The sequence below is a fragment of the Salmo salar genome, chromosome ssa14 (genome assembly GCF_905237065.1).
Source record: "Salmo salar chromosome ssa14, Ssal_v3.1, whole genome shotgun sequence".
Classification (NCBI taxonomy): domain Eukaryota; kingdom Metazoa; phylum Chordata; class Actinopteri; order Salmoniformes; family Salmonidae; genus Salmo; species Salmo salar.
In genome coordinates this window covers 25,007,350-25,021,538 of record NC_059455.1, presented here as the reverse complement: position 1 = coordinate 25,021,538, position 14,189 = coordinate 25,007,350, and the positions used below count along the sequence as shown (strand labels likewise).

Below are 14,189 nucleotides of genomic sequence, written 5' to 3'. Positions count from 1 at the left end.
ATTAAACCCATTTGTTATGGCAAGCCTAAATAAGTTCAGGAGTAAAAATGTGCTCAACAAGTCACATAATAAGTTGCATGGACTCGCTTTGTGTTTAATAATGGTGTTTAACATGATTTTTGAATGACTACATCATCTCTGTACCCCACAAATACAGTAATATGTAAGGTCCCTCAGTCGAGCAGTGCATTTTTCAAACATAGGGCAAATCCAACATCACTGAGTACCCCTCTTCATATTTACAAGCATGGTGGTGGCTGCATCATGTTAAGGGTATGCTTGTGATCGGCAAGGACTATGGCCTTTTTTTAATAAAAAGAAACTGAATAAAGCTAAGCACAGGCAAAATCCTAGATGAGAACCTGGTTCAGTCTGCTTTCCAACAGACACGGAGACAAATTCACCTTTCAGCAGGACAATAACCTAAAACACAAGGCCAAATATACACTGGAGTTACTTACCAAGACGACATTGACTGTTTTTGAGTGGCCTAGTTACAGTTTTGACTTAAGTCTGCTTGAAAATCTACGGCAAGATTTGAAAATGGCTGTCTGCAATGATCAACAAACTTGACAGAGATTTAATAATAATGTGCAAATATTGACAATCCAGCTGTACAAAGCTCTTAGAGACTTACCCAGAAAGACTCACAGCTGTAATTGCTGCCAAAGGTGATTCTAACATGTATTGACTCAGGGGTGTGAATACTTATGTAAATTGGATATTTCTGTATTCCATTATCTATTCATTTGCAAACATTTCTAAAAACATGTTTTCAATTTGTCATTATGGGGTATTGTATGTAGATGGAGGCTAAAAATATATATTTAATCCATTTTGTATTCAGGCTGTAACACAACAAAATGTAGAATAAGTCAAGGGGTATGAATACTTTCTGAAGGCACTGTAAGCGGCTACAGTATTACTTGCCTCTGGTTTTATTTCTATATGACATGAACTAACTCCGTGATGGTCAATAATATCCTAGTGTAACTATTTCGGAGACAGACTGTAACTGTAATAGACGTTCAAATTCTACAGTAAATACGTGTCATTTCTAATCCAGAATGGGAGCTTGCCTTGAAAGGATCAAAAATACAGTACAGTACATTAGTGGCATGTAGCATGCTTTCAATTCAGTCCAATAAAGTGATCCTATCCCATTGGGAACAGAAGTAATTTCAACATCCAGTTTTTATTTACATTTTGTTGAGCTGTCAACTAATGTGAATTCAACGTGAAATCAAGGATTTAGGTTAAACGTTGGGTTAAAAAAAATACTAAATTCCTTTATGTTGATGGCTTTTTGCAAATCCAATCAGTTTTCCACATTGAATCAAAGTCATCACATTGAATTTTGTTATTGTTGAAATAACGTGGAAACCACAGTTTTTGCCTAGTGGGATGACATGGCTAATGTGATTATTGGAAAAAAGACAGTTACGAGATGAGTTGTTCATACTATCAGGGTCATAGTATACTGACTGACAGAAGAGTTCTTGAAAACTGACTTTTTTGGCCCGCGACCTTATTTTGATATAAAATAAAATTTGCGACCCCACCATGTAAAAGAAAAGTTAGCTAGTTGGCTGTTGATTACCTATGAAAGTCTATTACAAATCAGTCTGACGGTACTTCTGACTATATTTCAATCTGAAGGAAGTATGGTTTGAATGCATAAGAAAGGTATTGGAAAGTTCAGAAGATCATCAGGCAATAATTTTGTATGATATTCTTCAAGTTTCAAGTTTTAATGTTACATGCACAAGTACAGTGAAATGCCTTTCTTGCAAACTCAAAACGCAACAATGCAATAATCAATAACAATGTATTACTAGAAAACAACATAAATAAGAATAGGATTTGTGAAGTACACAATAAAGTAAGCAAGCAAGCACACTATATACATTAAATATTTACAAAGTCAGATCCAATACCATATTTACATGTGCAGGGATACTGGAGTGAGGGAGGGAGGTAGATATGTATAGGGGTAAGGGGACTAGGCAACAGGATACAAGATAAACAGAGTAGCAGCAGCTTGCATGTGAGTGGGTGTGCAGAGTCAGTGTGAATGTACGTGAATATAATGTGTCAGTGACCAAATGATGGAGTGAGTGTCTGTGTGTGTGTGTTGGAGTGACAGTGTGTGTGAGTGTGCAGGGCCCTGTGAGTGTGCATAGCGACAGTGCAAATATTGAAATAAATGTAAATAAAGATACAAGGTAAACTCCGTGTAGCTGTTTTGTTTGCTATTTATCAGTCGTATTGCTTGGGGATAGAAGCTGTTCAAGAGCCTGTTGGTGTCAGACTTGATGCACACGTACCTCTTGACGTGTGGCAGCAGAGAAAATAGTCTATGGCTTGGGTGGTTAGTGTCTGACGATTTTCCAGGCCTTCTTTTCACACCGCCTGATATAGAGGTCCTGGATGGCAGAGACCTCGGCCCCAGTGATCTACTGGGCTATCCACACCACCCTCTGTAGCGCCATGTGATCTAGAGCGGTGCGTTTGCCAAACCAAGCAGTGACGCAGCCAGTCAATATGCTCTCAGTGGTATAGCTGTAGAACCTTTTCAGGATTTGAGGGCCCATGCCAAACTTGTTCAACCTCCTGAGGGGGAAGAGGCACTGTTGCGCATTCTTCACAACTGTTCATGTGTGTTTGGAACATTTTACGTCTTCAGTGATTTGGAAACTGAGGAACTTGAAGCGGTCTACCTGCTCCACTGCCGCCCGGTCGATGTGGACTGGGGTGTGCTTTCCCCCGTTTCCTGTAGTCCACAATCAGCTCCTTGGTCTTGCTGACGTTGAGGGAGAGGTTGTTGCTCCGGCACCACACTGCCAGGTCACTGACCTCCTCCCTGTAGGCTGACTCATCATCGCCGGTGATCAGGCCTACCCCCGTCGTGTCGTCAGCGAACTTAATAATGGTGTTGGAGTGCGTGGCCATACAGTCATGGGTGAACAGGGAGTACAGGAGGGGACTAAGGACACACCTCTGTGGGGCCCCTGTGTTACGGATCAGCGTGGTGGAAGTGATGTTGCCTACCCTAACCACCTGGGGTCGGCCCATCAGGAAGTCCAGGATCCAGTTGCAGAGGGAGGTGTTCAGACCCAGAGTCCAAAGCTTGGTGATGAGCTTGGAGGGGACAATTGTGTTGAATGCTGAGCTGTAGTCAATGAACAGCATTCTCACACAGGTATTCCTTTTATCTATGTGGGTGAGGGCAGTGTGGAGAGCAATTGAGATTGCATTGTCTATGGATCTGTTGGGGTGGTGTGCAAATTGGAGTGGGTCTAGGGTGGCTGGGATGGTGGAGTTAATGTGTGCCATAACCAGCCTCACAAAGCACTTCATGATTACAGAAGTGAGTGCTACAGGGCGGTAGTCATTGTGGCATGAGGCTCAATGTTGTTGTTGTCAAAGCGTGCATAAAATACATTGAGTTCGTCTAGTAGAGAGGCATCGTTGGGCAGATAACGGTTTGGTCTTTCCTTGTAATCCATAACGGACTGTAGCCCCATTCGGACTGTAGCCCCAATCCTATATTGTCCTTTAGCTCATTTTATGACTCTGCGGAGGTCATAGCAGGCCTTCTTGTACTTATTCCTGTCTTTGGCTGTAGCATCAGGTTTGTCTACGATAGCTCTGTGTGCGGTAGCCCTGCTCTTTAGTTTTGTGCCAACCTTGGTGTTAATCCAGGGCTTTTGATTGGGGAAACAGCGAACCCTCACCATGGGTACAACGTCGCCAATGCATTTTCCAATGAAACAGGTGACAGAGGTGGATAGCTCATCAATGTTATGGGTGGAGTCTCGAAACATATTCCAATCAATGCTAGCAAAGCAGTCCTATAGCATAAACTCTGATTCTGGTGACCATTCCTCAAAAGAGAGAATCATGGGTACTGTTTCAGCTTCTGCTTGTAAACAGGAAGCAAGAGTACAGAGTCATGAGGCAAACCCCTCCCCCCCTCGATTTCCCTGACTCCACTGTCCTGTCCGCTCGGTGAATGGAGAAGCCATCGAGTTGGATAGCCATGGCGGTTATCCTGTCCGAGAACCATGTTTCTGAAAAGCAAAGAATATTGAGAGTCCCGTTGGTAGCAAATCCACGATTGGAGGTCATCCATCTTATTATCAAGTGACTGTACATTAGCTAGTAGAATGGAGGGAAGAGGTGACCGATCCACCCTCTCTTGCCTCTGTAACGCCGGTGTTTCCTCTTGGGTTGCCTGAAAACTGGGTTGGAATTACAGAGAGAGGAACCATCAAACAGGCAAAGCATCAATACAGGACTAAGATCGAATCGTACTACATCGGCTCCGACGCTCGTCGGATATGGCAGGGCTTGCATACCATTACAGACTACAAAGGGAAGCACAGCCGAGAGCTGCCCAGTGACACAAGCTTACCAGACGAGCTAAAAACTACCTCTATGCTCGTTTCAAGGCAAATAACACCGAAACATGCATGAGAGCACCAGCTGTTCCGGACGACTGTGTGATCACGCTCTCTGCAGCCGTTGTGAGTAAGACCTTTAAACAGGTCAACATTCACAAGGCCGCAGGGCCAGACGGATTACCAGGACATGTGCTGCGAGCATGCGCTGACCAACTGCATTTTCAACCTCTCCCTGTCCGAGTCTGTAATACCAACATGTTTCAAGCAGACCACCATAGTCCCTGTGCACAAGAACACTAAGGTAACCGGCCTAAATTACTACCAACCCGTAGCACTCACGTCTGTAGCCATGAAGTGCTTTGAAAGGCTGGTCATGGCTCACATCAACACCATTATCCCAGAAACCCTAGACCCACTCCAATTTGCATACCGCCCCAACAGATCCACAGATGATGCAATCTCTACTGCACTCCACACTGCTCTTTCCCACCTGGACAAAAGGAACACCTATGTGAGAATGCTTTTCATTGACTACAGCTCAGCGTTCAACACCATAGCGCCCTCAAACCTCATCACTAAGCTAAGGACCCCAGGACTAAACACCTCTCTCTGCAACTGGATCCTGGACTTCTTGACAGACTGCCCCCAGGTGGTAAGGGAAGGTAACAACACATCCACGACGCTGATCCTCAACACAGGGGCCCCTCAGGGGTGCGTGCTCAGTCCCCTCCTGTACTCCCTGTTCATTCATGACTGCATGGCCAGGCACAACTCCAACACCATCATTAAGTTTGCAGATGACACAACAGTGGTAGGCCTGATCACCGACAATGACGAGACAGCCTATAGGGAGGAGGTCAGAGACATGGCCGTGTGGTGCCAGGACAACAACCTCTCCCTCAATGTGTTCAAGACAAAGGAGATGGTTGTGGACTACAGGAAAAGGAGAACTGAGCACGCCCCCATTCTCATCGACAGGGTTGTAGTGGAGCAGGTTGAGAGCTTCAAGTTCCTTGGTGTCCACATCGCCAACAAACTCACATGGTCCAAGCACACCAAGACAGTCGTGAAGAGGGCACAACAAAACCTGTTTCCCCTCAGGAGACTGAAAAGATTTGGCATGGGTCCTCAGATCCTCAAAAGGTTCTACAGCTGCACAATCGAGAGCATCCTGACTGGTTGCATCACTGCCTGGTATGGAAACTGCTCGGCCTCCGACAGCAAGGCACTACAGAGAGTAGTGCGTACGGCCCGGTACATCACTGGGGCCAAGCTACCTGCCATCCTGGACCTCTAACCCAGCCGGTGTCAGAGAAAGGCCCTAAAGATTGTCAAAGACTCCAGCCACCCTAGTCAGACTGTTCTCTCTAATACCGCACAGCAAGCGGTACCGGAGAGCTAAGTCTAGGTCCAAAGAGGCTTCTAAACAGCTTCTACCCCCAAGCCATAAGACTCCTGAACATCTAATCAAATGGCTACCCAGACTATTTGCATTGCCCCCCCCCTCTTTTATGCCGCTGCTACTCTCTTATTATCTATGCATAGTCACTTTAATAACTCTACCTACATATTACCTCGACTAACCCTGCACATTGACTCTGTTCCGGTACCACCTGTATATATTCTCACTATTGTTATTTTACTGCTGCTCTTTAATTACTTGTTCCTTTTATTTCTAATTCTTTTTCACATTTTTTTAACTGCATTGTTGGTTAGGGGCTTGTAAGCAACCATTTCACTGTAAGGTCTACACCTGTTGTATTCGGCGCATGTGACTAAAAATATTTGATAACTGCTTGGCAGGGTATACCCAAACATAGAGAAGAATAACCCTGCTTCTGATCCTACTTCTATTACAATCAAGAATACACAAGGCTGCTTTTATCCCTGTGTGTGTCTCAGAATGATGAGCTAAGGGCCCCTGGTTAGGGATTTAGGACCGGAAGCTTCCTTGATGTCAAAGGTAGCGCACTAGACAGATGGATTTAGGGGACTTAGGGGAGTTTGTGTGCTTGGCTGTGTTATCATTTGGGCTTCACTCACCCTGCCCTCAGCATTGTTAGGCCTTGCGTTGCTGCGATTGAAGGCATGTGCAGGGTCTTTGTGGTACACCTTCAGACAGCATCGAGATGTAATATTTCTGGAAAAAAGAAAAACGTCCAAATTTACACTGCTTGTGTGGACCCCTATTCCATTTTGTAAACGCACACCATTTTGTAAAACACAGGTTTTTATTTTTACATTTTTTTTAATTGAACCTTTATTTAACTAGGCAAGTCAGTTAAGAACAAATTCTTATTTACAATGAGGGCCTATGAACAGTGGGTTAACTGCGTTGTTCAGGTGCAGAACGACAGATTTTTACCTTGTCAGCTCAGGGATTCGTTCTAGCAATCTTTCAGTTACTGGCCCAATGCTCTAACCACTAGGCTAGGTTGTTGACATCTAACAGCAAACTACACTCCGCTGTATAATTGCTAGCCCTCACCGCACTATATTCCTCAGTCTACTGTAGAGCAGTGGTTCTCAAACCTCTCCTCGGGGGACCCCCAAACATTTCACAATTTTGTTGTAGCCCTGAACTAGCTCACCTGATTTACCTAGTCAAGGGCTTGATGGTTAGTTAACAAGTTGAATCAGGTGTGCTAGCTCTGAAATATATCAAATACATGGAACCACTGCTGTAGAGGAGTGTCTGTGCAGATTAGGGTGTGGTGAAGACAGACACCCTGTCATCAGCAGACATGGGCCTCCTCTCTAGTTGCCTCAACAATACCCCATTTAATGCCTCCCTGCCTAAACTGAAAAAGCAGGACGTGGAGGAGTATTCATGTTACGCTTAGAATGCTGAAATGCCGAAGTAGAGACTAAATTACTTGCAAGGCTTCCCCTGTAATTTGAAGATCTATACCAAAAGATGGATGTTTTAACAGCAGTGTTATAGATACTTGTACTACTATACAGCACACAAAGCTTGACAATCCCTTTTTTACCCAACCACACAACATACCGTAGCATTAGGTAGTATCATACTGTACCAACCTCCTTTGTTAAGTAAAAGTGTGCCAATTTGTGTCTTTCAAGTGTTTAACTATACCCTATGAAAGTCACGCCTACTTCCTGTTGCAAGTCCTAAACAGTTTTTGAATGAGCTTCAAGCTTATATCATAAAATTCCTGAAAAAGTGGTCATTTAAGATATGTAAAATTCTATTCGTGGATTCATTTACTTCTACCTGATGCTTTTCATGAAGGTTTTCGATTATGAAAAAAATAAAAAAATCAATCGCAATCAAAAAACTTTATGAAAAGCGTCAGGTTGAGGTTATTTGTTTAACACTTTTTTGGTTACTACATGATTATGTGTTATTTCATAGTTTTGATGTCTTCACTATTATTCTACAATGTAGAAAATAGTAAAAATAAAGAAAACCCCTTGAATGAGTAGGTGTGTCCAAACTTTTGACTGGTACTGTACGTTTTCATTAATTTGTATGATATAAGCTTGAAGCCCATTCAAAAACAGTATGGGCCTTGCAACATAACATGCTCATTGGAGGGGAAACGTCATCTGAAGAAATAGATCACAACAGAAGGTAGAGTCACTAATGTACAGTAGATAGATGAACACACCTGACATCAGTTAGCTCGTGGTACATGTTCCTGGTTTCATCTTTGATGTACACAGCTACACTGGGAGACTCCAGCATCTTTATGGTGAGCTGCTGGGGGAAAGCACTAACAAACAGAGCCCTGATTGTGTCTATGCTGGTAATCTCATTGGGCATCCGGATCTGCTTGGTTTCCTCTGCGTACTGCAGGTACAGCACACCTGAAGAGGGAGGGTGAGGAAACACTATGTAACATCAAACTGAGAGAGAGAGACAGAGAGAGAGACAGAGAGAGTGTGAGAGAAAGAGACAGAGATGGGGAGATAGAGAGAAACCGTGTGAGACCTCAAGGAGTGAGAGCGTAAAAGATTGGGAGAGAGAGATAACGTGTCAGAGTACAAGGACGTGTGTGACATAGAGCATGCGAAATAAAAAGCTTGGAGCCCTGAGAGCTCCATAGTACCTACCTAATGATCTGTCCCTGGTCTGGTTGGCAGAACGGACCACCGGCAGGCTGGCCCGTGCCTGGCAGCCACGGGTGAAGGCGGCTAGACCGTCTCCCTCTGACATGGTCTCCAGAGACTCCAGAGAGGCCAACGAGAGGTGCTCGAGCTGCTCCCCTATACCGGGCGGGAGGCTGGCAGAGTGCTGGGGGCTCCTGGCCTGTAGAAGCAGGAGAGATGGAAGATGGAGAAACAGTCACACACACAATCACAAAAGTTCTATAGTCAGGGATGTGGTGTATTCAACCTTAAGTTACATCTACTTCCACTAAATTACTGTCAAACATGCATGCTTGCACACAGAAATATGCTAAAGTAGGACCAGTCTGCTTAAGGGCACCTTGCTCACTTTTGAAAATAACAACTGTCAACACGTCTTTAAGTTAATTTGTAGTTAACTGTCATACTTGCAAAAAAAGCAGATTTAAATGGACTTGTTCTGTGTGTTTTGGCAAACACACATCATTTGATGTGAATGTGTCCCTGATGCATGCTGCCTCTGTAAGGGTTACTTCTGGGGACATCTGCAACCTGACACACAAACACGCACACTGAGTCACTCACTGCATTTCCATTTTAAGCTTGGCACTGACTGGGCTACGCTGACACACTCTGGTGAATAACTACCTCAGGGAGCTCTGGATCAGAGTGCACTCTCCTCTTCACTTTGACTCACATAATTATCATTACATTATTTGATGCACAGGAAATAAGTTGAATTCATGAAATGTACATAAATACAGTATAGCTAGTAGTAGTACACATGCTTTGTTTCAGTTTTAACTCTGCATCTCATTACAACAGACCTATTCCATTTCTATGTCAACATATGCTTTGTTTGAACATGTATTTCTAGACTCATAAATATATCCAATAACGATATCCAAATTCCCATAACAACAATGAACATGGAATAACAATATGCCAATTTTGGCTGATGTTTATTCTCTATCAACATAGTTTTGGTCTCTCCTTTCATTCCCATAATGGTAATGCCTTACCGATAATACTAAAACTTGAGAGCAAATTTGAGCTCAGAGCAAATCATTTGTTTAGTTATTCAAAAGGTACCCTTAAAGGCCTCCAATAACTTGAGCTGTGGCTACTGGCGAGAAAAACATACTGGTTACATCCAGTTAATTCTTTCCCAATAGATTTACTTCATCTTTCAGAAAATATCAGTATTTCCTACCTAAAAGAACACAAGATTTGGAGTTGACAACGAGCATGATCATTATGGGTGTTAACTGTCATGCACTTCAGGTTGACCCTATGAGTTTCAGATAGTGTTAATAATGCATTAGAAGATTTGACTAGCTAGAGAAGCTACCTGTGCTGGAGTTGAAGGCACCTACAAGTCAAAGACTTTACAGACTCCTACACTGGGATTTTAACTTGGCTATGGAACAAAAATAACTGTCCCATTGTTTAGTAAGTGGGAGTAAAACCACGTATTACACACAATAATTAGACAGGTACAGTGACACTACAGGTTCACACTGTGATAGTGCATATAACTGTGATACCGGTTTGAAGCTGGCACAATAATGCAACAAGTGAAATGTAGTACATTGTAGCTACTAAATGCAGCTACTAAATGTTTAAGCCAGCGTCACTAAAGCGGGACTCAGCGATCTGGTTAGCTAAATCTTGTAAAGGTCCCCTCTAGAAGGACCTCTCCATCTGGGACACTGTAAAGTCCATGGAGAATAAGAGCACCTCCTCCCAGCTGCCCACTACACTGAGGCTAGGAAACACTGTCACCACCGATAAATCCACGATAATTGAGAATTTCAATAAGCATTTTTCTACGGCTGGCCATGCTTTGCACCTGGCCCGCCTACCCCGGTCGACAGCCCTGTGCTCCCCACAGCAGCTCGCCCAATCCTCCCCCACTTCTCCTTCACCCAAATCCAGATATCTGATGTTCTGAAAGAGCTGCAAAATCTGGACCCTCTCTTTCTAAAATTATCCGCCGAAATTGTATTACTAGCCTGTTCAAACTCTCGTTTGAACAGGCACCTGCCCGCCCATCCAGCATCACTACTCTGGACGGTTCTGACTTAGAATATGTGGACATCTACAAATACCTAGGTGTCTGGTTAGACTATAAACTCTCCTTCCAGACTCACATTAAGCATCTCCAATCCAAATTTAAATCTAGAATCGGCTTCCTATTTCGCAACAAAGCATCCTTCACTCATGCTGCCAAACATACCCTCGTAAAACTGACTATCCTACCGATCCTTGACTTCGGCGATGTCATTTACAAAATAGCCTCCAACACTCTACTCAGCAAATTGGATGCAGTCTATCACAGTGCCATCCGTTTTGTCACCAAAGCCCCATATACTACCCACCACTGCGACCTGTATGCTCTCGTTGGCTGGCCCTCACTTCATATTCATTGCCAAACCCACTGGCTCCAGGTCATCTATAAGTCTTTGCTAGGTAAAGCCCCGCCTTATCTTAGCTCACTGGTCACCATAGCAGCACCCACCCGTAGCACGCGCTCCAGCAGGTATATCTCACCGATCACCCCCAAAGCCAATTGCTTCTTTGGCCGCCTTTCCATCCAGTTCTCTGCTGCCAATGACTGGAACGAATTGCAAAAATCACTGAAGCTGGAGACTCATATCTCCCTCACTAACTTTAAGCACCAGCTGTCAGAGCAGCTCACAGATCACTGCACCTGTACATAGCCCATCTGTAAATAGCCCATCCAACTACCTCATCCCCATACTGTTATTTGTTTTTGCTCCTTTGCACCCCAGTATCTCTACTTGCACCCCAGTATCCCAGTATACTTGCACCCCAGTATCTAAAAAAAAATGTGATCATATTACTCCAATGCTAGCCTCCCTACACTGGCTTCCTGTTAAGGCAAGGGCTGATTTCAAGGTTTTACTGCTAACCTACAAAGCATTACATGGGCTTGCTCCTACCTATCTTTCCGATTTGGTCCTGCCGTACATACCTACACGTACGCTACGGTCACAAGACGCAGGCCTCCTAATTGTCCCTAGAATTTGTAAGCAAACGGCTGGAGGTATGGCTTTCTCCTATAGAGCTCAATTTTTATGGAATGGTCTGCCTACCAATGTGAGAGACGCAGACTCAGTCTCAACCTTTAAGTCTTTACTGAAGACTTATCTCTTCAGTAGGTCCTATGATTAAGTATTGTCTGGCCCAGGAGTGTGAAGGTGAACGGAAAGGCTGGAGCAACGAACCGCCCTTGCTGTCTCTGCCTTGCCGGTTCCCCTCTTTCCACTGGGATTCTCTGCCTCTAACCCTATTACAGGGGCTGAGTCACTGGCTTACTGGTGTTCTTCCATGCCGTCCATGGGAGGGGTGCGTCACTTGAGTGGGTTGAGTCACTGACGTGGTCTTCCTGTCTGGGTTGGCGCCCCCCCTTGGGTTGTGCCATGGCGGAGATCGTTGTGGGCTATACTCGGCCTTGTCTTAGGACGGTAAGTTGGTGGTTGGAGACATCCCTCTAGTGGTGTGGGGGCTGTGCTTTGGCAAAGTGGGTGGGGTTATATCCTGCCTGTTTGGCCCTGTCCGGGGGTATCATCGGATGGGGCCACAGTGTCTTCTGATCCCTCCTGTCTCAGCCTCCAGTATTTATGCTGCAGTAGTTTATGTGTCGGGGGGCTAGGGTCAGTCTGTTACATCTGGAGTATTTCTCTTGTCTTATCCGGTGTCCTGTGTGAATTTAAATATGCTCTCTCTAATTCTCTCTTTCTCTCAGAGGACCTGAGCCCTAGGACCATGCCTCAGGACTACCTGGTATGATGACTCCTTGCTGACCCCAGTCCACCTGGCCGTGCTGCTGCTCCAGTTTCAACTGTTCTGCCTGCGGCTATGGAACCCTGACCTGTTCACCGGACGTGCTTGTTGCACCCTCGACAACTACTATGATTATTATTATTTGACCATGCTGGTCATTTATGAACATTTTAACATCTTGACCATGTTCTGTTATAATATCCACCCTGCACAGCCAGAAGAGGACTGGCCACCCCTCATAGCCTGGTTCCTCTTTAGGTTTCTTCCTAGGTTTTTGGCCTTTCTAGGGAGTTTTTCCTAGGGAGTTTTTCCTAGGGAGTTTTTCCTAGCCACCGTGCTTCTTTCACATGCATTGCTTGCTGTTTGGGGTTTTAGGCTGGGTTTCTGTACAGCACTTTGAGATATCAGCTGATGTACGAAGGGCTATATAAATACATTTGATTTGATACTTGCATATTCATCTTCTGCACATCTATCACTCTAGTGTTTAATTGCTAAATTGTAATTATTTCGCCACCATGGCCTATTTATTGCCTTACCTCCCTTATCTTACCTCATTTGCACACACTGTATATATACTTTTTTTCTATTGTGTTATTGACTGTATGTTTGTTTATTCCATGTGTAACTCTGTTGTTTGTCGCACTGCTTTGCTTTATCTTGGCCAGGTCGCAGTTGTTCTCAACTAGCCTACCTGGTTAAATAAAGGTCAAAAAAATACAAGCTACAAGCCTCTCAGACCAAGATGGACCGAGCCTGTCAAGAGTTCAGTAGAACAAAAACACTTCCAGGTGTGCCCCCAAAACCACTGAATCCATCTATCCAATATGGACCCCATGTGTAGAGCTACAATTGCATACCTCTCCACCATAAGGTAGCACTCAGTCACTGTTCAAGGTGTTACTTGTAGTGAAGTGAGGGAAGAGCACAGCACAGTGAGCCAGCTAGGGATGAAAGCAGGGCCAAGCATCAAATGGTCCACTTTGATCTCTAATCACTGACAGATGCATGGGCAGAGACCAGAGAGACCAGACCATGGTTCATCTGCTTTGGTAGAATGCCAGGTCTTTGAAAGCATTGGCAAATGTTTCATCCTCAACCCCTCCCTTGTGTTGCAGACCATTAGAATGATCACACGGTAACAGGTGGATGGATGAGCATTTTACTAACACAGCAACATGGACTTCACCACATAAGAAGAGTAGACTATGGTTACACTGCTACTAAAGTCCTTGAAATCATTCCATTACCAAACAGTGAAGCATTTTACAACAATTGTACACATTTTATAGCAACTGTATACATATGTACAGTTGAAGTCAGAAGTTTACATACACCTTAGCCAAATACATTTAAACTCAGGTCAAACGTGTCGGGTTCCTGACATTTAATCCTATTAAAAATTCCCTGTCTTAGGTCAGTTAGGATCACCACTTTATTTTAATAATGTGAAATGTCAGAATAATAGCAGAGAGAATGATTTATTTCAGCTTTTATTTCTTTCATCACATTCCCAGTGGGTCAGAAGTTGACATACACTCAATTAGTATTTGGTAGCATTGCCTTTAAATTGTTTACCTTAGGTCAAACATTTTGGGTAGTCTTCCAAAAGCTTCCCACAATAAGTTCGGTTCATTTTGGCTCATTCCTCCTGACAAAGCTGGTGTAACTGAGTCAGGTTTTAGGCCTCCTTGCTCGCAAATGCTTTTGAGTTCTGCCCACAAATTTTCTATGGGATCGAGGTCAGGGCTTTGTGATGGCCACTCCAATACCTTGACTTTGTTGTCCTTAAGCCATTATGCCACAACTTTGGAAGTATGCTTGGGGTCATTGTCTATTTGGAAGACCCATTTACGACCAAGCTTTAACTTCCTGACTGAT

At 44.1% G+C, this 14,189-nt stretch overlaps 1 protein-coding gene across 10 annotated transcripts in view; it reads right to left on the bottom strand.

Annotated features, from left to right (window-relative positions):
- si:ch211-207d6.2 (sickle tail protein homolog) overlaps positions 1 to 14,189 on the bottom strand; it is a 79,357-nt gene that overhangs the window by 39,613 nt on the left and 25,555 nt on the right. For 9 of the 10 annotated variants that reach the window (XM_045694123.1, XM_045694125.1, XM_045694124.1 and 6 more), the window contains 3 exons: positions 8,484 to 8,679; positions 8,039 to 8,237; positions 6,450 to 6,546 (listed from right to left, as the gene is read on the bottom strand). In XM_045694123.1, coding sequence (XP_045550079.1) covers positions 6,450 to 6,546; positions 8,039 to 8,237; positions 8,484 to 8,679 — 492 coding nt within the window. Of the gene's footprint in view, positions 1 to 6,449; positions 6,547 to 8,038; positions 8,277 to 8,483; positions 8,680 to 14,189 lie in introns of those variants that run through there. The other variant, XM_045694120.1, reaches the window with a different exon arrangement.